This window comes from Cyanistes caeruleus, chromosome 1 (genome assembly GCF_971803275.1).
Source record: "Cyanistes caeruleus chromosome 1, bCyaCae1.hap1.1, whole genome shotgun sequence".
NCBI lineage: Eukaryota > Metazoa > Chordata > Aves > Passeriformes > Paridae > Cyanistes > Cyanistes caeruleus.
Genome location: NC_141701.1, coordinates 53,193,916 through 53,217,449, shown reverse-complemented (window position 1 = coordinate 53,217,449; position 23,534 = coordinate 53,193,916). Strand labels below are relative to the sequence as shown.

General features: G+C 39.6%; 1 protein-coding gene across 5 annotated transcripts in view; it reads right to left on the bottom strand.

Moving 5' to 3' along the window:
* The window catches only part of CEP192 (centrosomal protein 192), a 57,132-nt gene extending 36,120 nt beyond the window's left edge, over positions 1 to 21,012 (bottom strand). For 2 of the 5 annotated variants that reach the window (XM_086892967.1, XM_086892978.1), the window contains exons 1-18: positions 20,577 to 21,012; positions 19,979 to 20,203; positions 19,067 to 19,189; positions 17,438 to 17,553; positions 15,863 to 15,906; positions 14,408 to 14,540; positions 13,312 to 13,466; positions 12,043 to 12,183; positions 11,476 to 11,794; positions 11,032 to 11,172; positions 8,535 to 8,599; positions 8,262 to 8,453; positions 6,659 to 6,785; positions 6,413 to 6,543; positions 3,759 to 4,776; positions 3,530 to 3,653; positions 2,257 to 2,428; positions 66 to 966 (exon numbers count right to left, since the gene is read on the bottom strand). In XM_086892967.1, the coding sequence (XP_086749093.1) occupies positions 66 to 966; positions 2,257 to 2,428; positions 3,530 to 3,653; positions 3,759 to 4,776; positions 6,413 to 6,543; positions 6,659 to 6,785; positions 8,262 to 8,453; positions 8,535 to 8,599; positions 11,032 to 11,172; positions 11,476 to 11,794; positions 12,043 to 12,183; positions 13,312 to 13,466; positions 14,408 to 14,540; positions 15,863 to 15,906; positions 17,438 to 17,553; positions 19,067 to 19,189; positions 19,979 to 20,139 (4,063 nt within the window). In that variant the 5' untranslated portion in view covers positions 20,140 to 20,203; positions 20,577 to 21,012. Of the gene's footprint in view, positions 1 to 65; positions 967 to 2,256; positions 2,429 to 3,529; positions 3,654 to 3,758; positions 4,777 to 6,412; positions 6,544 to 6,658; positions 6,786 to 8,261; positions 8,454 to 8,534; positions 8,600 to 11,031; positions 11,173 to 11,475; positions 11,795 to 12,042; positions 12,184 to 13,311; positions 13,467 to 14,407; positions 14,541 to 15,862; positions 15,907 to 17,437; positions 17,554 to 19,066; positions 19,190 to 19,978; positions 20,204 to 20,516 lie in introns of those variants that run through there. The other 3 variants (XM_086892975.1, XM_086892985.1, XM_086892988.1) reach the window with 2 other exon arrangements.
* Between the last annotated feature and the right edge of the window lie 2,522 nt (positions 21,013 to 23,534).

Here is a 23,534-nt window from a genome sequence, read left to right as displayed (position 1 = left end):
AAATCACTACCACCATATTCCTGTCCACAGCTGTATTTCAAATACACTTCAAAAAACACACTTACCACTACCAGGTGACTTTGACAACTCCCACCCACTTCTGCCAGCTCCAAAAGGTTGTCCAGTACATGGTTTTATATTTAAGATATTATTATTCCATGAAGTGGAGTGTGGATTATAAAGTGAAGCTGCACCCAAAAAGCCAGGACCAATATTTGGACCTAAAGGAATTCCTAATGTAAGTGGATTCTCAACATGTCCTGCTGGAATCCCAGAACAAGGAAGCCCAGCTGAAAAGCCAAAACCTGCAGAGCTGCAGCCAGGACACTGAGATGGAACTGCATTTCCTGTAGGTTGTATAGTTCCCAAATGCTGTTGTGCAAATGCAGTTGCTGCAAGTGAATGCCCTGTAAGCAAGGCGGGGACAGAAGAAGAAATTGCTTGACTCTCAGAGGTAGTGACATGGGATTTAACAGTTGATGTATGAACACACTGTTCACCTGATGAGTTTTGATTGCATGGCAAACAGGTGTTTAATCCAGGATAAACAGGTAATACATTCAGAGATGGTAATCTTTGTGTCTGTGCTTTGTTTGTTTGAACCTGACATGCTTCTTGTGCATCAGCATTGACAGAAAGTGGCTGAAAGGTGCAGAGTTTCCTTGGCAAAGCTGATTTAACATGGTCTAGCCCTTCATGATTTGCCGGTACATTTGAATGAATAAATGGAAGCTGCTTTTCATTCTTCATAAAACCATCTTTAGCCAGTTCTTGGTCCAGTACATTATGAGGTTTTCTTTGAAGACCAGCAAGTTCATTTTCTCCTTGTTTCTGGTCCATAGTAAATACTGCTTCTTTTCTATTTTTTTGACGTGAGTGGTCTTCTAGATTTTCTTTTGATTGTTCCTGTGGAGGAATTGGGCTGGCCTGAATTATTGTTGTGCTCAGTTCACCAGCATTTTCATCCTAGTAACAAATATAACATGCAGTATTTTAAGAAAGTGATAGGGTACATAAGACACACCTAATTCTAGTGCTGCCTTTTCAGGAAACTTTCCTGTCAAATCATTACTGGTATTGCCATCCAATATAAATAATCAAGCTTGTCTTTTCTGAAGTTTTACTTTTGTGATTCTTCACCTTGAAAAACAAAACCTGCAGCTTCAACCTGTCTGCTATCCTAAAGACACATTCTACTGGGTCTGGCTGTGATGGAGGTGATTTTCTTCACAGCAGTCTCTGTGGTGCTGTGTTTTTAGATTGGTGTTCAAAACAGCATTGATAACATACCAGACATACTAGCCAGATTTCAAAAAAACAAAACAAAACTGAATGACCTTGAACCAAATCACTAACCAAAAAGGAGTTGAGATGCATGAAAATGCATTGATACAAACATTTCCTTTGTGCGCTCACACAGAAATCATTCAAGTCCAGAGACTTGCCATTTTGACAGGTATGGTATAGCTGGAATGAGCACTCATATTTACACAGACATGCATGTAAGTCAGAAAGGTTCTTCAGTTTTATCTGTCTGTTTTTCAAAGTTCCATCTGCAATTACACACACTTTGGAAGGGGGGGGAAGACCTAACATAGATTCCAGATTCCAAGGAAAGCATAAATTCAGATAAAAGATTGCCAGTTATTTTAATCAGCATAAGACTGCAAGTCTGAACACAAATTCCACCCTCAGTGTACATTCTTTTCTAAACCCGTAAAAAAAGTCAGAATGACTGTCAGAGGTAAAAAAAATAGTTTCAGACCTGAAAAAAGTAGTACAAACTACATTATGTATTTATAAACATTTCTCCAGGAAAAAAAACAAACCAGGGAAAGTATTCTCTTAACAGCTGAAGCTGAACAAGGGAGCCTCAGGTGTGATGAAAGCAATATAGATCCTGCAAAATACTACTCCACATTCCAAGAATAGAATGACTTAATGAGAAATTATGGAAAAAAAAAATGAAAATAAAAAATACACCAACTTTAACTTTTTCAAAAGTTCTTAGTTCTTTGATTGTTTTACTATGTTTGCATTTATTAGACTGTGTGCATTTGGCACAGCTGATACCAAAATTCAAATTTCTGAAGAACTCAGAAGAAAAAAAAAACTTCTGAAAAGAAGAATACCTTTTCCCTATGCACAGCATATCCTACTGTTTGAAAACCCTTAAGGCTTTTCTACTTTAGAATTACTCTGACCTATAAATTTTGGTTTAGGGGCAAAGGGGATTTGCAGTTTTGTCTTTCTTACCCAGCATGTCCCTGGATCATGTATCACTGCTGAGTTCTTATGGGTACTGCCAGATGCAGAGACATAGGTTAACCTGCTCATGCTTGGACTTGAGTAAACAGACTGGGGTAGAACATTTTCTTTGCAAGGAGATTCCTGACAATGGGATGGGCAAGTAAAATCCATTTCAGATCTGAAAAAGATTCAAAACATGCCAGTATTAAAATATATATTTTTAATGCTGCCCTCAGAAAATGTTACATATTAGCTGTGCTATTCTAAAAGTCAGTTTAATTAGCTGTTCTGTTAAATGCAGTCAGTAGAAATGAGAAATAAGCTCTCAACCTTTACAAGTTCAGGCTTTGGTGTACATAATACACATTTTCATTCCATATAAATCCATATAGGTAAAGCATCAGAGTTCCACAACTGAACTCAGATGCTAAGGTCATAGAAACAACACAACTTATTTAAAGAGGTGAATCAATATACTTGTATCTAACTAAATTAAAAAGTATAATGACATCATTTAACTTCTCAGGCATTACACATTAGCTTCCTATTCACTGCTGAGATTCTCTTCATTTCAAATACCTGAAAACACAGGATGTCTCAGCACTTTGCTCAACAAGAAAAGCCAACATGACAACAGTTAAAGTCACTTTAACTGGAAATCCTAATAGTTATATAACATGCCTGCAAAAATACATCTACTCCTGCACATAACAATTTCTGAGAAATGCCAGACAGCATGTAATTACAATAACACATACAAACACAAACTGTAGTTAAATACTAAATAATGAATTTAAAAGCTAAAAGGTCAGGGAAATCAGTTGCCTCATCTTCTTATGAGACTGCACACAACCATTAGCTACTAGCCACGTTTATGTTTAAGACTACAGAATTAACTTAGTTGTAATCTTAAGACACTTACTGTTATGGGAGCTGATTTAAGAAACATCGTTCTTTCAGTTGCTAAGGAAACTTTAAACCTTGGACACGAGTATATATCAAAATACTAAATAGTCAAAAGCAATACAAATAATTCTACCCACCCTCTCCCACAGCAAGTAATGATACAAACCAGTGAACCAAATGAAGCTAAATACTTCCAAGTTTAAAAAACACATTGTCATTTGTCTATAGAATGTCCACCTTAGTGTATAATGAAGTCTTAGCCTAATAAAAATCTTCTATAAATCTAGATCATAGTCAACATTCAAACTAACACAGGATCCCTCAACAATCCTCATGAAGCACTAATTCTTATAACCCACACCAAGAAACTTACCCTGCAAACGCTGTTCCAGAAGTCTCACTAGGAGAAGAGTGAATCAGAGGCGAAGTTGAAGGTCTGAAGCTACACTGCTCACCCTCCAGACTTAAGTCACATTCAGGTAGAATGGGTTTACACTCTGCCAAATAAACAAAATTTAAGCACCATATTTATTCATGGATAGAAAACAAGTTTACTTCAAGAAAAGCCTTTTCAACAATTGCATTGATATAGGTTTACTTACTGGTACTACTCTGGAAAGTTGGGGAGAGATTCTTGAAAGTTACATGTTTTGCATTCCCACCATGAGAAGTAGTGGCATTCTTGTTTCTCTCCTCTATATTTTGCTTCCTCTCATCTTCGTTCAATTTCTGCACAGGCTTGGCTGTTGTAGCACTTACTGAGACATATTTACTAGACTGCTTGGCAGGTTTTAAGTTGCTGAAGGATGGAAGATTTCCTGCACTTCCCTTCACCAAATCATTGCATGGTTCAGGAACAGCATTTGCTGCTTGATCTACTGTTTCTCTGTCTTCCCCTATACTACATGTATTAGTGAGATTGCTGTTCTGGTAAGCAAGCAGATTTCTCTGTGCCACTTCCATTTTTGCTGCTGAGAGAATTCCACATGTGTGGGCTTCACTACCATTAAGCGTCTCTGATCTAATATCAGCATCCATTGATTGTAAATGTTTATTATTTACCAAATCTGACAACTTTTCTGAGTATTGAACATTATCTGCAATTACATCTCCATGGTGGGGAATAACAGACAGACTAGAAAAATTCTGACTGTCACTTTCTTCATTAAGATAATCAAGCAATCGCTTCTCTATTCCTTGCTGTTTGCTTTGATTATTCATCAAGTCTTCTGCAAGAGCATCCTTATGTTTATCTTTACCCAGTAAAAAGCTATCAGATGTAAGGTTCTGGACAGATGCTTCATGTTTCACAACACTCTCGTATTCACTTTCACATCTGTTCTCATCTGTTTTTTTGAGGTATTTTTCCATGTCAAATGCACTATTTTCCTCATTGCTGGATAATATCTCGTTAGCAGAGAGTTCAGCCTCTTTAACAACTCCAGGAAGGACACGTGTTCCTTTACTTTTATTGGAGAGTGCCATCATCATAGCAGCTAGCTGGGAAGGTTCAGCACTGGAGGAAGCATTAGCAATAGCATTTGCAATTGTACTGATACTCAAGACAGAGTCAGAATGATTAGACAAGCTATCTTCAGACTTGCCTTTATGAATTCCATCCTACAATAAAACAAAATGAGTTAAGCACCACAGTAAGAAAATTTTTGTTTAAAGTTCTGTTTCTTGTTTGCAATTCAGGATATGGCAATATATTAACATTCTTCATTGACGCATTTTTAAGCACCTATCTAGAAAGAACACTGCAATAGACATTATTCTCATTTTCCTGATTTTTTAAGTCTACTTCACAAAGGCTTTTCTAGATTAAATATGTATTGCCTACTAGGAAGCCTTAGTTCCTGTGAAACTTTAAAAATCTGAAAATGCTTTATTTAGTGCAGTTGAAAGAACTGGGAGAAAAATCCTATCAGGGACAAACAGCAGAGAAGTTACCATGACCAAATATACAATAACTTCCCAATTAACTTTCAATCATCTACATTAAATCATCTGCACTAAATCTCTACAGAGAGGACACAGCTATTCCTACAGCTTTTTCTATCAATCAAGTCTGATTTCTTCTTTAGTTTTCACATTGGCTATTCTTAGCAAAGTGTGTGAAGTAGGTAGACAGTTATGTCCAGAGTCCAATTTCCTTCTGTCTCACTCAGATGGACAGACTCAGAATTGGAAACACCTGTCCTCCTGCAGATATGCATGCATGACTTCACAAAAACCTCATTAAAAGACAGACAAAGCATGGAGCAGACACGTACACCATGACTAGACTGAAAACAAGCTGAATTGCCAGGCTCAAAGGGCAGATCAGCAGCACCAAGTCCATCAGGAGGCCAGTCACTCACTGGTAGAGTATCCTGGGGATCAAGACAGGGCCAGTATAGTTCAACAATTTCATTAATGATGTGGATGATCAGGCAGAGTGCACCTTCAGCAAGTTCCATCATCATACGAAACTGAGAGGTGTGGCTGATATGCCAGAGGAATCAGCTGTCATTCAGAAGGACCTCAACAGGACAGAAAGATGGGCTGAGAAGTTCAAAGGGAAATGCCAAGACCAGCACCTAAGGAGAAATAACCCCAGGCCCCTGTACAGGCCCTGGGCCAGCCAGCTGGAAAGCAGCTTGGCAGAAAAGGAATTGAGGGTCCTGGTAGACAGGAAGTTGACCACAAGCCAGGCAAAGAAGCTCAACAGCATCCAGGCCTGCATTAGGAGCTCTGCCAGCAGACTTAGGGAGGTGACACAGGCAGGAAAAGTAGGTATCAAGGACTGCCAAACTAAAAAGACACTTTTTTCAGAATTGCACCACATTCAAATCCTCAAATTCTATCAACTAAAAGATTTTACTCCAATGCTAAAGGTCAGTTGTTTCATTAAAACAATAGAAGGGGAAGACATAGCTGAAATTCAGAAACTTGATCACAGAACATCAACAGCCTATGAGTCTCTGAAAAACTATGGGCTGACTGACTGAGTAATTCCAAAAGTGAAGTTGGAAGAAAAAGGAAAATGAGATGGTGATAGTAACACCTGACTTATTACGGGATCATGCCATTCTAATGAAACTATCCTAAGAAACAGGGGCACCTACTAGGAATCAAATGATCAATATAGAAAGCAATGAGCTGCTAAGAAAGTCCAAATTTAGCTGTATTTAAAGAAACAATAATAATTGGAGTAATTTGAATTTTGTTTCAGTTCACAGTTGCACTTTAAAGAAAAATACAAGAGAAATACCTTTGCTTTACTTTTGGTAGCAGCTTGTGTATTAATATTTTCATGTATTTCAGCAGCAGTATCGACCATATGCCTTGAACCTTCAGAGTTGGTAAAATTTGCATGTTTTCTTGTTTGTGCTTCTAAGTCACCTAACAACAACAAAAAAATTAATTTACAATAAGGAAGTTGTCTAAAAACCTGCATTCCTGTAATACACATGCTCCCTTAATGCCCTATAGAAAAAAAGAGCTGTTCCATAACTACCTGAAAACACCTTGTCAGACAACTGTGATATCTCTTGGCTGGTGTCACCTCCTGATGAATCAGATCGCGTTAGCAAAGAAACAGGCTGCCTTTTCTTCGGGGACGTAATACAGTAACCAAAAGACGGCTATGAAAAAAATACCCCAGAATACAGCATGAGTAAATTTAATAATTAACAAATAGGTTCAATGCACTTGCAAAGCAGTTTTGGCCTGCAGTGCTTGCTGGGTATATCTCTCATACCACTAAGAAATAACGTGTGCCTCCTAGCATTGCAAATGCCTAATCTAAACACATACACTGTATTTCCCATACACACGTAAAATAAACTAACTACTGGCATGGCTGAACCCCAGCTAGTGACACAGCTGTTTGTTCATATCGCAACTCCTCCCGACAGAAAGAATTGGAAAGAACATGTAAACCTTATGGGTTGAGATAAAAAGTTTAATAACTGACACAAGATATAATACTGGTAATGAAAAGGAAGGAGAGGAGAATAAAAGAGGGAGAAACAAGTAGTGCACAACACAATTGCTCACTGGCTCACTGGCCACAATATCCAGCCTGTCCCTGAACAGCGATCCATGGCTGCCAGCCAACTCCCCCCAGTTTACAGACTGAGCAGGATGTTCTATGATCCAGAATATCCATTTAGTCAGTTGGGGTCAGCTGTCCTGGCCCCGCTCCCTCTGAGCTTCTTGTGCACCTGCTTCACTGGCAGAGCATGAGACACTGCAAAGTCCTTGATTTAGGGTAAGCAGTACTTAGCAACAATGAAAACATCAGTGTGTTATCAACATAATTCTCATACTAAATCCAAAACACAGCACTGTACTAACTGCTACAAAGAAAACTAACTCTATCCCAACTGAAGGGACAGTTTCTCAAAATAAATAAAGTACATAGGCTCACATTATCTCTGCTTGGAGATATGGTCTGCCACTAAGCCTTGGAATGCTTAGAACAGACTCTAACTCTGCCAAATCCAACAATCCCTCACGACACAAGTGAATTACACAAGCATGTGTGACTTCTTCTCATCGTACACACTTCCCCACCTTTTTATTTGGTCTGAAACACAGATGAGATCCTGTCTACCAACAGCAGAAGAGGGAAGTGCCAGGTATCCAACAGATGCAAGAAGAATACAGATGTCAATAAGTCAAAATTTAGATGATTACACTTTTCCTGAAGTTGGGCATTGCCCAAATAGCACATCAACTATCAACAGTCATTCAGAAATGCCCTCACTGTTCAAATACTCTTGTTTGAGCAGCATTTCACTCAACTGTGTGGATAATTTGCTGGGACCTTCAATATGCCTCCTTTATATGGTGTACTTCTCTCCTTCTAATTCTACACATTTGGTCCCTGACCAAAAGGCAAAGTTCAACATTCAACAATAACACCAGCCAGCATTTCACACCAGAAATTCCAGTAGGAAACCAGTCAAACCACACCTGTAACACACAGAGAATTGCCTTCCTAAATCAACTAAGAAAATTAGATCTGAGAAAGAACTGGTTACAAAATAACAAAACTAGTGCTATTTGTTGCTTATCATTTCCTCATTTCTCAATATTAACATTTAGATACATACCCGTTTCACACCACTGCCTCCACCAAGACATCCAAGAGCTTCGGATCTTTGACCAAAGAACTCCCCCAAAGACAAACGTAAATAGCTGGCATCTTTATGAAGATCAGATGTTCCCGGCAGAATGAAGCTATTAACAGATTTCCATGAGGTATTTGCTAATTCAGATGCATTGGGACTGCCTACCTTTCCTGCCTGCAGACAAAGAGATTGCAGAAGTTGCAACTTGTAAATAAATTAGAAAACTATTTTGTTTACACTGAGGTCATTAGTTACCTGCAGAAGCCTGTGTGCTTTCTCAAATTCTTCCTGGTCTTGTGCAATCATAGCTGCTGCTTCAGCTTAAAACCAAAGAGAACATTTATTAAAATAAGGCAAAAGTTACTAAACATTGTCATTACTATTTGTCATCATTAAACTCAATTTGATGGAAAGTTATTGCCCATATAATTCTAGACCTGAGACAGTCTGGGACACTCTAGGAGTTATTCAATCCCATTTCGGTGAGAAAAGCTATATGAAATTAGAAAGGAGTTCTTGCTGGATCTTTAGAAGCCAAAGTAAAATCAGCATTTACCTAATTAACTTAGTGGTGAATAAAGAAAGTTTCTAACAGCCTTAGCCCCAAGCTAAACCATAACTTTTTACAGGTTATGATATCCATACTAGCTAGAACCAAGCATCATATGGCTAACTCGGATCAAATCTTTACTATATTTGGGGTTGAAAATTTGTCCCATCAGGTGGTACCTTTGAATTGAATTGGAGCAAAAGAAAATACTGGTTTGTACCAGTTCATGAAAAACCCATGCAAATTATCAGGCCAAATAACTCAATCTTACTTTTGAACTCAAATGCCTGTAGTATTTTCACAATTACTATCTACAGAAAAACTAACACTTAAGAATCCCTTCACCAAAAGTTGTGAAAAACTGATCAAGAATTACTCTACCACCAACATGACTGCAATGTTAACATATCCTTAAGCTCACCAAAACTTAAAAAATACATGGCATTCTACACAGAGCATCCCTAGGCATAGAGGGCACAGGGCAAAAGCCAAGAACAGATACAAACTTGTGAGTGCCACTGTCCATAAAATTACTCATGAGAAGTCATATTTCCCATAATACATACTCTGAGGAAAGAAATAAAGTTGGAATACTTCTTGATTGAGCAATCCAAGCTCATCTCCTAAAGGCACCCCAGCACTATCAATGACACACTGTTATATCCAGCTGAACTCTCAGTCACCAGCAGCTCTTTATCTTCTACATGAGCCCTACATTCTCCAGAGACTTTCTGAAGCATCCAACACTGTCAAGTGAGCACTCCTGCACTATTCCATACAAGAACGCACTGTGTGCACAGTTTGTTGAGAGACATGTCATGAGACTCCAAAGAATCAGATGTAACATGTCCTTTCTGTTCTCACAAATAAAGTTTCTTCAGCTGTCAAACACCACTGCAGACAGACAAGCAGACTAGCAGCCAGGAAAATGCCAACCACATGGTTGTATGGTTACATGGTTAATCTGTCAGTGTGTTATCTACCATGCAAAGAGGAAAGCCCACTGACTTGAAAGCAGAAGTGTTTAAAAATCTATCAGGTGGAAAACATAAGTAGCCTTGGAAAAATTTACAACAGTCAAATATTCTAATCACTCAACAACTCAAGTTTAATACTAAAGGTATCTGAAATATAATAGATTTTGAAAAATCATCCAAGAGTTCTATGTTACTGACATAGTAGATTGGAAAGCGTCTCCCAAATTTACTTGTACCATCCAAAAATCAGAACAGTGTTGAAAAACATTATTTCACCAGTCAAGCCTGTTTGATCACTCATTAAAAATTAACACTGTTAGACAGGATTCACTTGGAAAGAAAGAAGAACCTTGAGTGGACCATGGACATCTTGAGAATACAATTAGCCCATCTACTTGTCAGCTTTAGAAACTAGAAGAGATTAGGAGAAATGCTGTTGCATACATTGCTTGAATCTCTTATGAAACAGATGAGCAAATGACATTTTGGTGCTAAGGAATCGATTGTCTATGGCACTACACGTGCTTTATCCAAGCCTGTATGACAAATACACAGACCCTCATGAAGATCAGTCTGAAAGAGTTTAAGGATAATAAACCACTTTTTAAGTAAACAGAGGTTCAAAAAGCCTGGAATTCAAGGAAAGATGAGAGTCCCAAAGTCCCCCAATATGCTTCAACGTTTTTCAGTACCAGTAGCATTTTTCAGCACCAAGACTCTCCCAAGGGACTTGACAAAAAAAAATCAGCAGCTAGCCAATTCAACACTTCAAATTTTGACACTGTATTCACATTCCATTTGATTTTTCCTCATTGATAACTATTTCCTCTCTTACAAGCATCATGCAACTCAAAATTACTCTCCTTCTCCTTTGCCTGCAATAAATGGTAACAATCTTTAAAGTCCAAAGGAAAAACTGTGGAAATGAGAGGAATTGCTTTAACTCATACAATAGGTAGCAATGGCAAATGTTAGAATGCTTTTTTTTTGTTTTAAAACGCTCTTCATGGGAAGAGTAGGAAGCACAGAAAGAAGCTATGAACTATAGCTAATGATATAATATCACTACAGACTACCATCAGCATCAGCTTTCAAATAATTTATAGTATCTAAAACCTAGAGGCTTTGCAACAAATACTAATTTGTTGGAATGAAAATAAAAAGGAAGAAAGTTCACTTAACATTATTAGACAACAAGAGTTAACTAAAAAAGATGATTACATACAACCAGTAATGAACTCCTCATTTCTTTTATCATCTTCAGACATATTTAAATCTTGTTCTTCATCAAATGCAGTATAATATGCAAGATCTGTCACCCATTTGCCCTCCTCATTTTGATAGACAATGCTGTGTGGTAGATCACCTAAAAGATACATCAAAGTTACACCATGGAATAAAATAAAAAAGGATATGGCAAAAGTTGCTGCAAATTCAAATTCATTTCATCAGCAAATAAGTAACACTTAAGTGCAACATACCACAATTAGTGCATCTGAAAACAAAAGCAAGTGAGAATTTTTGGCTACATTGGTTTTTACTACCAACTCCTACAACTAAATAAAAATGTCTAGCTCACAATTTTATTTCTTTTTCCATGCAACAGACTATGGTCACAATTGCATAGACAGGTTTAAAGTAAAGACAGGTTGTATGTAAAACATCCTACCTTTGTCTGTTGTAGCTAAACTTAAGTTCTCACAGCTCTCCCCAGCTGGAGACAAGTAAGTATCAGGAAGACCAACTTTACATTGAGTTGCATCTGCCCTGAGAACTTCAGGACTGGTGTCATGTCCCAAAAATCCTCTTGCTGTGTGTAGCACTTCTCTGTCAGAAGAAGCAGCCTGACAGACAGAGGACTCTACTTGGTTTGGATGGACATCAGAGTCATCAGCTTTATGGGTGTCCATGCACTGGAGATACAGGGAATCTAATCGCAGCTCAGCAGCTGTGTGGGAATCCAGCACATCCCCAGCAGTCGTAGAATTCTTTGAAAACAATAATCATTTGAAAAGTGTCAGAAGCACAGTTATTAACTGCATGCATTAAAAGTTCTAGATACAAAATAGTCCAAGCTATGTTTGAAAAATAGGCCTAAAACCAAAGTGGTATTAATTTTTTGTAAAGGAAGGTTGGGTGCTCAGCTAAAAATCTAACAAGTTTTCTAACACATTGCCATCATTTTCTACGGTCTTACTCCACATGAATAATAGGAATTTAAATGGAAATTTCATACCATTTGCTGTGCTGCTCTGGGCAGCATTTCTCTTTGCACAGGACATCCAGTTATCCTTTCATTTTGTGAATCTTCGTCACTAGCATTTCCAGAGTCTACTCCAGTCACAGCCCCATAGCTGGCAGAACCCTTAAAGTTCTCCTTTAAATAAAAAATATAAAATATTTAGGTTCCACTAGAATAGATATACAGAAGGGGAAAAAAAATGACACTACAGGGCCTTTTAGAATTTTAAAAAATTCTCTAGTAGAAAAGAGATTAATGATACTTGTTCACTCCTACGACACTGCCGTGGCCAGCACCTCTAGTTAGCCTCCACCACCAAGGACAATAGTTCCTATGCCAATCCATGGATGTGTCTGCAAGGGCATACTCAGCAAGAAGATGGGAAAATCTCTTCTTATTCCTACTACATCCTCTCATTTCCTTTAACATGGATACTGTGTCATTCCTCTTTCCCTTCTGACCTACACATTGTTGGATGAGGGCTCCAAATCATACGCAGAGCCCTTTTTACCTACCATCCTACCCTACTATCTACCCTACTATCTATCTACAAGGCACTGAAGCAGGGACATCTTGCACAGAGAAGCTCTGCGGACAGAGCTCTGTTATTCTCTCTCTTAAAACCACTTATCCCTTCCTTCATGCACTGCTATAACAAATTGCAGCCAGTCCAGACAACTTGTACAGGGTTAACATCACTTCCCACACAGCTTGGAAACTCTGATGTCAGTTGGGAAATTTCTGAAATTTCAGAAGCTGCAGTTTAACTGTTTAAATCAATTACACTTTTCCACTCTGGTCAAGCATGCGACTGCCCGGATCACATCGATTGTTGCAAAGCCAAGAAAATGGAAAGGCACTTAATCCCTGGCAACCTCTTTGGAATGGAGCTAACTGTTGCTCAATGGCAAACCACAAGCCAGCCTGTTGCTGCCCTACATTTAACTTCCACACATTTACCAATTATTTAAGAGAATTATTGACTCTACTGGAAAGAAAAGTCTCTGTGTTGCTATACACTTAATAACACCTTGGACATGGGTATCCAAGACGGGAAAAAAAAAGTGATTAAAAAGATTATTTATAAACTCATATGATGAACAAGAAATGACAGCATGTTGCTTTAAAAGCTATAGAAACAAAAAAACGAAACCAAAAAAAGTTAGAACTATCTCTGTTTAAGAATACCAACAAATACAACCACTGAAAGTTTAACATGTTTAAGAGCCATTGGGCATGCTGAGCTTTGAACTTTAAACCTACTTGTAGTAAGACATTTTCAGAAAGCTTCAGTGCTGCACAGCATTCAGAGAGTTTCTGCAGGTCGGTGTCTCTTGTCACCATTTCTGGTTGTATCAGCTGCTCAAAATACGCTTCTAATTGGTTATCAAAGAATTCTTCATCATCGATATCATCATCTATGAAAAGAAAAGAAAATACTCTTTTCACTTTTAACAGACAATTTATATCACTTCTCAAAGGGCAATTAAAAGTAACTATCCTCTTGAATGGAAAAAAAAATCCACATTATTTCGATTCAGCTAACTATTAACATAATTCTTATATGCTTAACTCTCAAGTGAAGTTATGCAACAAGAAAGAACAAAGCAACTTCAAAAGACAGTCAAGACATGTAGATGCCATGGGAGAAATGCAGTAGCCCTACTTCATTGCAAGAGTACTTCATCTCACAGCAGTAAACCTACTGATCACTGCCTTCCTCACTGGTACATCCAAGAACATGCCCTGTCATCCTTCATGTCATGGGCAAAGTTAGCTGCATTAACGAAGAGCATGTGTGTCCTTCTGCAGCAGCCACTGGAAGGGCACAGAAAGTTCAAAACTCTTGGTAATACAGAACTCATGCTCTCACTTTTATGCCTGCAGGTAAACTGGACTTCCAACTTGGGTGCCATCCCCCACAGACAGCATCTAAAGAGAGCTGAATTCAAACTCAAGTAAAGGTCCTTTTTAACTGCATGGGTGTGCTCTTCACCACAGAATTTTATATGTACTAACCCATACTGAAAATGTAGATAGAGTTACCACTTTATTAAATCAATGGCCAAGCTGCCACCTATATCTTTGATTCACAGTAACTGAGAACTGTCATTTAATATTTTAGATTAAAATTCCAATTGCAATCTTGTCTGACAAATTCCATAGATGCCTACTCCTGTTACAATTTAGAAATAGTCAGCTCTCCAAAGAACAATTTTCTTTAATATTGTTACATGACCTTTTCATCAAGCACAATCCGATATTAAATACTTGAGTAAAACAAAATCCTTCTACTCAAGCATGCAATAACAGATTCAGAACTATAGACTCAGCTACCAAGAGATATAAAGACACCTACCGGTGGAATCTTCATCTGAGCATAGAAGAGATGAGAGTTTTTCATTCTCCAAAAAACTTGAAAGGCTATTGCTTAGATGAACACTTGAGATAGCACCATCTATCAGCTTTTCAGAAGGTTCAGATGGACCAATCTGTGAAAAGCACCCATAAAGAAATGTTTCTAGAAATTACTAACTATTAAATTAATTCAGTTAATAAAAAACAATTAATGAGGTTAATAATATTGCAAAACTCCGCACACACATTTTTAATTCTCCCAGGAAACACTCTAGTTCCAATGGACTTTGCCTGCTAACTTCCAGAATGGATGCATGCAAGAAACGTGGGACTCATAAAAGCGGAACAGCAAAAATGCATCTGAAGGATACCAAACTTGAGACATCAAAATAAAGAGCTTAAACGTTGCATTAAAGAGTTTACACTTGAAAAAACTGTCCTACATTATTCATTGAATTGCAATCCCAACTTAAATGTACAAAGATATCTCTCAATAGTTTCCCATGCTGTTAAAACAGAGCTTCTTCAGAAATTGTGCACACAGATCCAACCTTTGTCGAAAACCTCTCCAAATGAGCACACTGAATTACTCAAAAAGTAATATTTCAGCTGACTCTAGCTAACAGCAAATAGTCTATCTTTTCTATAGTTGAATAATTTTTAAAAACAGCATGACATAATGTCTGGTATGGATTTAGTTTCACCTTCTTTGTAGTGAACAGATCATCTTTCACACACAGCAAAAAAAAGTCCAAATACAGAGAGTAAAGAATTTGAAAGGAAAATGAATTATGGTTTTCAGAAGACAGCCTGCAAGCATTCAGCTGCAACTCACTGACCACTGTGGCCCCTACAAAAATCAAATGACAAAACTAAATCAAAATACTAGCTGACACATTAAGGAGTATGTATTGGACAGCATTTGGCTGTAGCTTGATTCACGTTTTCTACAAGGAACAGGGCACTTCCCATTCCTGTCTGCACTGTATCTCTGTGCCCAAAACTGTTACCATCTCTAACACAGTAGATAAAAATGGGTGAAGTATAACCCTACCTGTCAATAACAGCAGCTATTTGCTAGCTCTGGATTGTCTGCTTCAACTTCCAAAAGCACTACAAAAAAACCCTCATAAGATGCTTCACTAAGACTACAACTGGGATAAAATGCAAGGTCCTTACACAGACAAAGAATTACAAGACAGTGGAGGCTAGGAGCAAACAACATTTTTCACAACTGAGGAACATTAGATAGTCATGCTCACACAGTACTAATTAAGTGATCTTCAAAATGAAGGCAAAGTGAGTCAAGCCAGCACTTTCAAAAACTTAAGGTATACACAACATAAGACAATAAACACAGTTCCATTCCCTTCCTCTTCCTCTGACAGAATTAAGTCTATTAAAAGGTTAATATCAGAAAATCATTTAATTTCACTGTATTTGAAAAAGCTTTTACCTTGCTCTTAATGTCTGGGAGAAAACACATTCCAGTTGGCAAATCTGAAACATAAGAAAGTGGTGTAAGCAGTATTTTATTAGCATAACACAAGAACATAACAAGTGCTGACTATTCTCCAAGGTTAAACTGGGCCTGTGGAAGGTCTTAGTGTACACCATAGAAATAACCCAAACATACAGATTACCACAACACTAAACCTTGCACGTTCTTATGACAATGATCTAAAGGAGCTTGTTAAAAAGACAGAGCTTCATCAGGGCTAGAACTCTAAAAATTATGAAATATATTTACTGCTCAAGGATTTCCACAAGGCAGCACAAGAAAGTAAGGAGTCCCAATTTGTACTAGCATTAGGAAAAGCAAGTGTTCTGTTTCACTGCTGCTTTTCACCTACTGGACCAATTTTTGTTTTGGATCATTTTAAGCAGCTTCCACTTGTCTGTGTGTTATATCCACACATAATTCACTTGCAAGTCCCACATGACAGAGAACAGTTTAGACTTGCACACACAGATTTTAGCAAAAAAAGGTTTGTAATTCTTCGCTAATAGGTGTGAATAAAAGGTAATTTCCAAACAACAATTTCCAAGTTAAAATCAAGTAACTAAATCTGACTGGCCACTATCAAGTCCAAACACTGGGCAGTCTCAGCTTTCCAAAGTATCACCATTTTGTTGCCAGTTACTGCCACTTCCTCAAGACTACAGTAACAAATGACTGAAGCCAACACTTCCCTGCTAGAAGTGGTTTTTTATAAAGCTCGATTTATATTACAGGTCACAGTACCTTCCAATTGAACACATTATCTGTCAAAATTATTAATACTTCACAAAAACCTATACAAATACTCAAAGATTGGAAAAGTCTAAAAGTATATATTTACTAACTGTATTTACTGAATTTTAAGGGACAAGTAGAATTTATTCACAGAACTGGTATTAGTAAAAACCCAGGCAATCTTAATATCAGCAGTCATGCTATTAAAATAAGTTTGGGAATATTCTTTTGCTTCCACTACCCTACTCAGACTTCAGAAAAAGTACAGTTTTCACAGCAAGTATTCAAAGCTATTTTTTCATGTATAACCTCACAAGGAGAGTATGCTTCCAACACCTACAGCAGCAATTAAAGGTCTCTATTACAGGCTGGAATAGGGCAAGAGAAGAGATACTAGTTTAAGCATAACCTTGCAGCCGTACTGAAATAGAAGGGGTAGAGAACAAGCTACACACACTTTCTTCCACAAAGTTCCTTGAACTAAGTCAGATTTCTACTGGCATTCTATTTATGGTAGAATATAGCAAACATTATTTTCACCAAATTGCTGTATAGCTTTGTACTTTGAGGAAAAGTCCAAGAACATGTAAACCACAAACTCTCTCTGTTTTCAGTTTGCTCAAATCCAAGAGATTTCTTTTCAAAACCCATTTATAATCTGCCATAAAACAGTGAAAGGGTCAAAAGAAGACATCTGTAGCATAAAAATCTAATTACAGTGACAATAAGCACACAATTTTTCTCAAAATCTAATACCTTCCAATCACTCAAATGGCAAAACTTCACATAAGGTACCTTGACTGCAATTTGAATGCTCTATGACACTCTGAGCTTGCTCTCCACATATTGAGGGGGATTCTTTCAAATTAAGACAAGGCGGCTGAGGCTCTTCAATCTGCGTAGCAATTTCCCTAGAAAGAAAATTATCTCAGTTAAAAATCAGTAAGCTACATAGACCATCATCTCTCATGATAAAGATTTGACAAATTCTCCAATTTCTTTGTCTCAGTTGTTCCCAATATAGGATAGATTCTGGAGACTTGTCATTTTATAATAAAAGCATACATATGAAAATTATAAGTACTTCAGTTTCACAATCTAAACTGTGAAAAAAATAGTGAAATTTCATGCAAAATATGCCTCTCTACCTATTTGTTCCTCTCTTTCGTTTCCTTAAAAAGAGGGAAAAGTATAAGGATAAAAGGGTCTACTCTGGCCAAGTTCCATGATCCATTTGAGACAAGTCAAACACTAGACAAGATTTCACCAAGTCCACAATATCACCAAGTCTTTTGTTACACTTAATAAGGGACCAAATTTTAAAGAACACGAGTTACTGAAATTGCATGTAGTTAAACAACAGCTTTTGTAACTATGCAATAAAGTTATTCTTCACTTCTGGTTTTACAGAACATCCATGCAGGCTTATAAACTAATCATACCAGATGCTAAAATTTCATGCTTTTGCTTCAATATTTTAAATGAATAAACGAAACTAACATTTGAAAGTCAAAAACACAACTCTTCCATGTTCTGTGTTTTGTTTTCTTACTTGAGTACAATCAAGACTCTGACTCCCTCACAAATCTTATATTCTTCGTTTTGATAGGGACATACTGCCTAGAGTGCAATTTTATCAGTGAAAAATGCACACAGTGCCTTTTTTCACAACAGGAGCACATCTGGCCTTGGTTAGAATAACCTAGGCAACAGCTTCCAACACTTCCACCACTCAGCAATGCTTTCTCATGTCACTAACACTATTTCCTAAGAAATACCAATCACTGAGGCTACAAGGAAGGCAAATTTAATAGAAACTGTTGTTCCTTTCTATATGCAAACTGCTTCATACTTACTCAAAACATATTTATATCAGTGCAAAATGCTATTCACACACAACATGAACCAGAAACATCAGCTTAATTCTAGATTATGTAAAGCAACCTAGGTAAACACATGCCACATTCAGGTAAGTCAATTAAATAATCATGCTTAGGACATTTTTTATTAGTGTGACAACAAAACAAAACCTCACAGTCTAGAAAACATCCCTTCTAAAGATTCATTCCTGTCACGTACATGAAGTCAAATTAGTCAAACAGCAGAATGCTACTTGTGTAGGGCTGCACAGGCTAAGTGGCATCAATCACTGCAGAGGGTGCTTGCACCTGGCCTAGCACTAGGCCTCTTCACAAAACATGGAGGAGCTGTTTTTGTAGGAAAAGCTGTCCAGGCTGCCAAACACTGTAAGCTAATAGGCCAATGCACAGCTGAGGTCTCCAGTTACTGCAAGCCAGTAGTAAAAGGTCCTGTTTTCAACTCTGAAGTAGCTCATAATCAGCCATACAGTACGCATAAATCTACATACTAACTTACTGGTACCTGCATTTTAGGACAGAATTGTATTTTAACTACCTCACTTACATGTCATCACGAAAGCTGAGAGCAAATCTTTCCACTGGCTCAGGATGTGACTGACTGCTGAGAGGAGATGCTGATAAAGGTGAATGTTTCCCTTCCAAATAGGATGCACAATCATCAGGAAGCCTGTAAATGTGGGGTGAAAAAACACACATCAGAGTCATTCTAATATGCACTGCTCCTGTTTTCCAAAGAACTGGGGGGTGGGACTCATACTGATGACTACTTATTTCCTGTAAGTTAAATTACTTCAATATTTTAGCTAATCTGTCTCTACAGATACACATATGTATCCTGAATGCTCCTCTCCAGTCTTCTGGAGCTCTTTAGAGAAATACCACGTTACAGATTTTAGTGGCTAGTGATGTCCTTCTGGAACACACACTTCTGGAAAGACAGGGTATTAAAGTCTCATCTTACTTGTTGTTAAGTAATAGGACAGCAGTTAAGTGCAAAGGCTTCAAATTGCTACTCTTTGCTCTACTCCTTGCTGAGCAAGTTTTAATTCTTATACATAACAGTAGCTCTTACACTTTCTAAAAGGAGCCAGATTCAGGTAAGGTCAGAGAACAGTTAACAGAGAACACACACGTGAAAAACATATTATTCTTTACACAACTTCAAACTCGAGTATAAGTCAGCTGAAGAGCTGAGCAAAAAGAGACTTGGCCGTTACAGGCTAAAAATTAAATTACTTGTGAAGAGCATTTTTTGTAAACGTTAAATATTGTACTGGTTACAAATTAAATGCAAATTTTACACTGCTAATACAGACGTTTGCTGATTACTGAGACACTGATTGCTAAACAGTTCTATCAAGGGCCAAGTAATCTGTGAAATTAATTTCTGCTGTCCAGAGTTAAATGCTTCAGCTGTTTTCTTGCATTACTGAGTGGCACTTACTGAGACCCTCACCTGTTGTCACCGCCCGCTTGGCTCCTGGCAACAGTGGAGGCCGCCACAGGTAACCCCGGGTTGGAGGAGACGGTGACATCGACACTCGCGCTGCTGTTCAAGGAATGGCACAAGTAGCTCGGGAACGTCTCGTCGGCGATATTCCTGAAGTCTTCCATCATCCTGCACCCGCTGCCTGGAACAGCACTCGGCCCGGCAACACCATCAGCCCCAGTCGGGCAGCATCTGCAAGCAGCATCCAAACAGCTTCACACTTACACAAGGCAACGCGCTTCAGCCGCACATCACCGCCAGTACTCCTGGGCAATCGCCCCGCTTTACAGCAAGAGCGCTCAAGAGCCATTCCCCGTCCCCTCCCACCAAGACTTTTGGGGGACACGCTTCCACAGCCCTCTTGGAGCGCCTAAACAGAGCGGTGCTCCTGCGAGTCGCAGAAGCGCCGCTGCGAGACGTGCCAGCCTATATTTATCCGGTAAAGCCACCCGCACCGAGGCAGTCCGAGCCCGCCTTCCTCCCTCCGCGGCCCCTCAGGGAGCACCTGGGGCGATACCAACTCCGTGTGACCACGGGCCGCGGCGGGAAGGCTCCGGCTGCTCACCGGCCACGCTCCGCCGCGCAGTTCGGCGACGGGGGAGAGGCTGGAAGCCGGCGACCGCCTTTTTGTCCAAACAGGAGGAAGAGACGAGCTCTGCTCTTTCCGAGGATCCCAGGAGCAGCAGGAGCGCTGGCGGACAGACGGACAGACCGCCAAAACTCGGGATCCGCGCCGCCGCCGCAGCGCCCCCCAGCGGCCGGGCGGGCACCGCTCGCTCCCCTGGCGCGCAACGGAAACGGCCGCGCGACCGACCCGCCCCCCGCGCGGCCAGGGGCGCGTGCGCGGCGGCGCCGCGCGCGCCACCCAAACTTCGGCGATCCCGCCCGAGCAGCCAATGGCAGCGCCCCAAGCGGAGCCGGCGATTGGCGGGCACGGCCCGCGGTGGGAGGCGGGAGGGGGAGGAGGTTTGGGGCGGGGCGGCGGGGACGCTGATTGGGCGGTGCGCGCGCGGCACCGCCCAGCCCCGCCCCCGGCGGCCGTTAGGCGGGAACGGGGGGCGGGCGTTTCCCGAGGCAACGAGAGCGGTGTGGAGAAGGAGGTGTTGGCGTCGGTGTGTTTTGTCTTAGGTTTTTGCTTCAGGCCGGCCAGGCTTGGATTCCTCTACCAGCTCGGCGTCTTCCAGGGAAAGGGCCGCTGACCCCCGTCCTACCTAAGAATGAAAAAAAAAAAAAAAAACCAAACCAAGACAAAAAAAACTTAATTCGGATTAACTCATGTGACGTTGTTTCTATCCCGGCTTTGTTTTCTGTCCCGTTTTTGCCATTCGAATCAGTGAGGTGAGGCTGAGAAACAATCTTTAGGGTTGGAAGGAACCTCTGGAGATGGTCCAGAGCCAAGGCAGGACTCACTCCGGTTGGGGTTTGAATGTCCAGAGAGGGAGACTCCACGACCTCCCTGGGCAGCCTGTCACAGTGCTCTGCCACCCTCAGTGTAAAGAAGTTCTTTCTCATGTTGAGGTGGAACTCCTGTTCTAGTTTATGTACAGAACATGGAAAGTTTCATTTCCGTGCTGAAGCGTATGTGTCACTTTTTTTTTTTTAAGTAGAGGACGTGAGCAGGTGCCTTCCAAACACGTTTTCATGATGCATTTCTACAGTTGTGTTCCTGGTATGGAGAGTGCCAAAATCCACGGTAGTGAAAATCCACGGTTGTTGTAATCAGGAATTCATACTGTTTCAAATACTTTCAAAACAAAACCAAACAACAACAAAAGCAAAACCACCACAGACACCAACCACACACACACAAAACCAAAGAAAACTACCAAAGCCATCTCATGGTTCCTACAACACCCAAAAACTTCTAATCCTAGCAGTTCAAACTTAGATGTGCTCCAAGAGTAGAAGCACTAGAAGGGCTGTTGTGGGTATTCTTTCAGAAGAAGAAAAAGGAGCAAAGTCTTAAAAAGTGCTGGATAAATTTAAAATATTTTGAGTACCTTGCTGTAACTATCCCTTTCAAAGCCCTTCTATAATCTTCCCTCCTAGAGTTCTGCTGCCTATGTCCAAGGGTCCAGATCCTGCACAGAAGTACAGTTCACATGCTAGAGTCAGGGCAATAGAGGGAAGCACGAGTTTGAGGAAACAGAGGTGGAAAGTCAGGGATGTGAAGGGTCCTGGTTTGGAGAGAGGTCAATACAAAATAGCAGGCAGAGGGCATCAGCCACAAAACCAGCCTGATTTCATTTGCTGAGGTTAAAGTACTTGACTCCTGTGTTCCAACATGACTGGTTTGCACTGAAACTTACAGCATGTTTCCATTAGTAAGAAGTCTGACTGGAATTAGGATATTGAATGTTCATCACATGCTCATCACAGAGGAAAATAATGTGACCATGCTGAATAAACTATTAAGAATACACTATTAGAAAGCTGCAAAAAACTGTCATTACTGTAACTGGTTTATCTGCGAATATCTTCTGTTGCTTGCATACTCAGAAACAGTTTGTTCTGGTTTAGGAATGTATCTCAGTGTAATAGTTTTGTAGGGTTTTGTTTGTTTTTTTAAAATTATTCATTCTCTGAGGAATAGTTACTTTCTACCTGCTATTTAAGCATTATCTTTTAATCATGTAACATTTTTGTTTACCATACAAAGTTGGCATGGTTTAGTGTTTTTCTGGCAAAGGTATAAAATTTTTTTCTTCCACACTACTGTTCCTGTTGGCTAGAAAGTACCAGAAACCTTCCTCCACACAAGTTCAGCAAGTGCATTCCAACACCAGCATACCTCATGGGGTTTTAAATTAAAACTTAATTCCTCAGAAAGAAATAAAGAAACAAATGTGGTGGATCTGAGCAAACAAAGTTTTCACAACACAAGTAAAACACACAGGAACTCGTCACTTTTGGAAAAATACAAGTTGCCCTCTCCCTTACCTCATGGTAATGGTCTAGGAAACCACTAGGAAACAGGGTAAGTCCATTTTGAAGCACATTGAAATATACTATTCACTTCAGGTTTCTGCTGCACAAAGCACTCCTTTTTCCTTCCTCCCCCCAGGATCTGCGCAACAAACTCAGCAATCCCATCGTACACAGTAATGCTACTCCTGGGAAATTCCATCCACTCTTTGTCCAGCATTATCTTCCTGCCTGTCTTGCGCCAGTCTGAGTCAGTGCCAACACACTGATCCACAGCAGAGATGTTCCTGCACTGACACATCAGAAAAGACATTTGACATCCTTCGAGCCAGCACTCTTTCTTCAGAATGTCATAATTTAATCCAATCACTGGAAAAGAATTGAGAGATGATGTGAAACCCATCAGCTCTAGCAGTCTCCACAGACCTTCAGCACACCCATGGGAAAAGTCAAAGCACACCCTGTGGCACAGACCGGGAATATGTAGCTGCACATCAAGAATAGGAGAGTGGACACCTGAATCAAAAAAAACACACCTTCAGCAGGAACCTATTTAAAAAGAAAAAAGCTTATTACAAAGGATAAGCATACAAATACA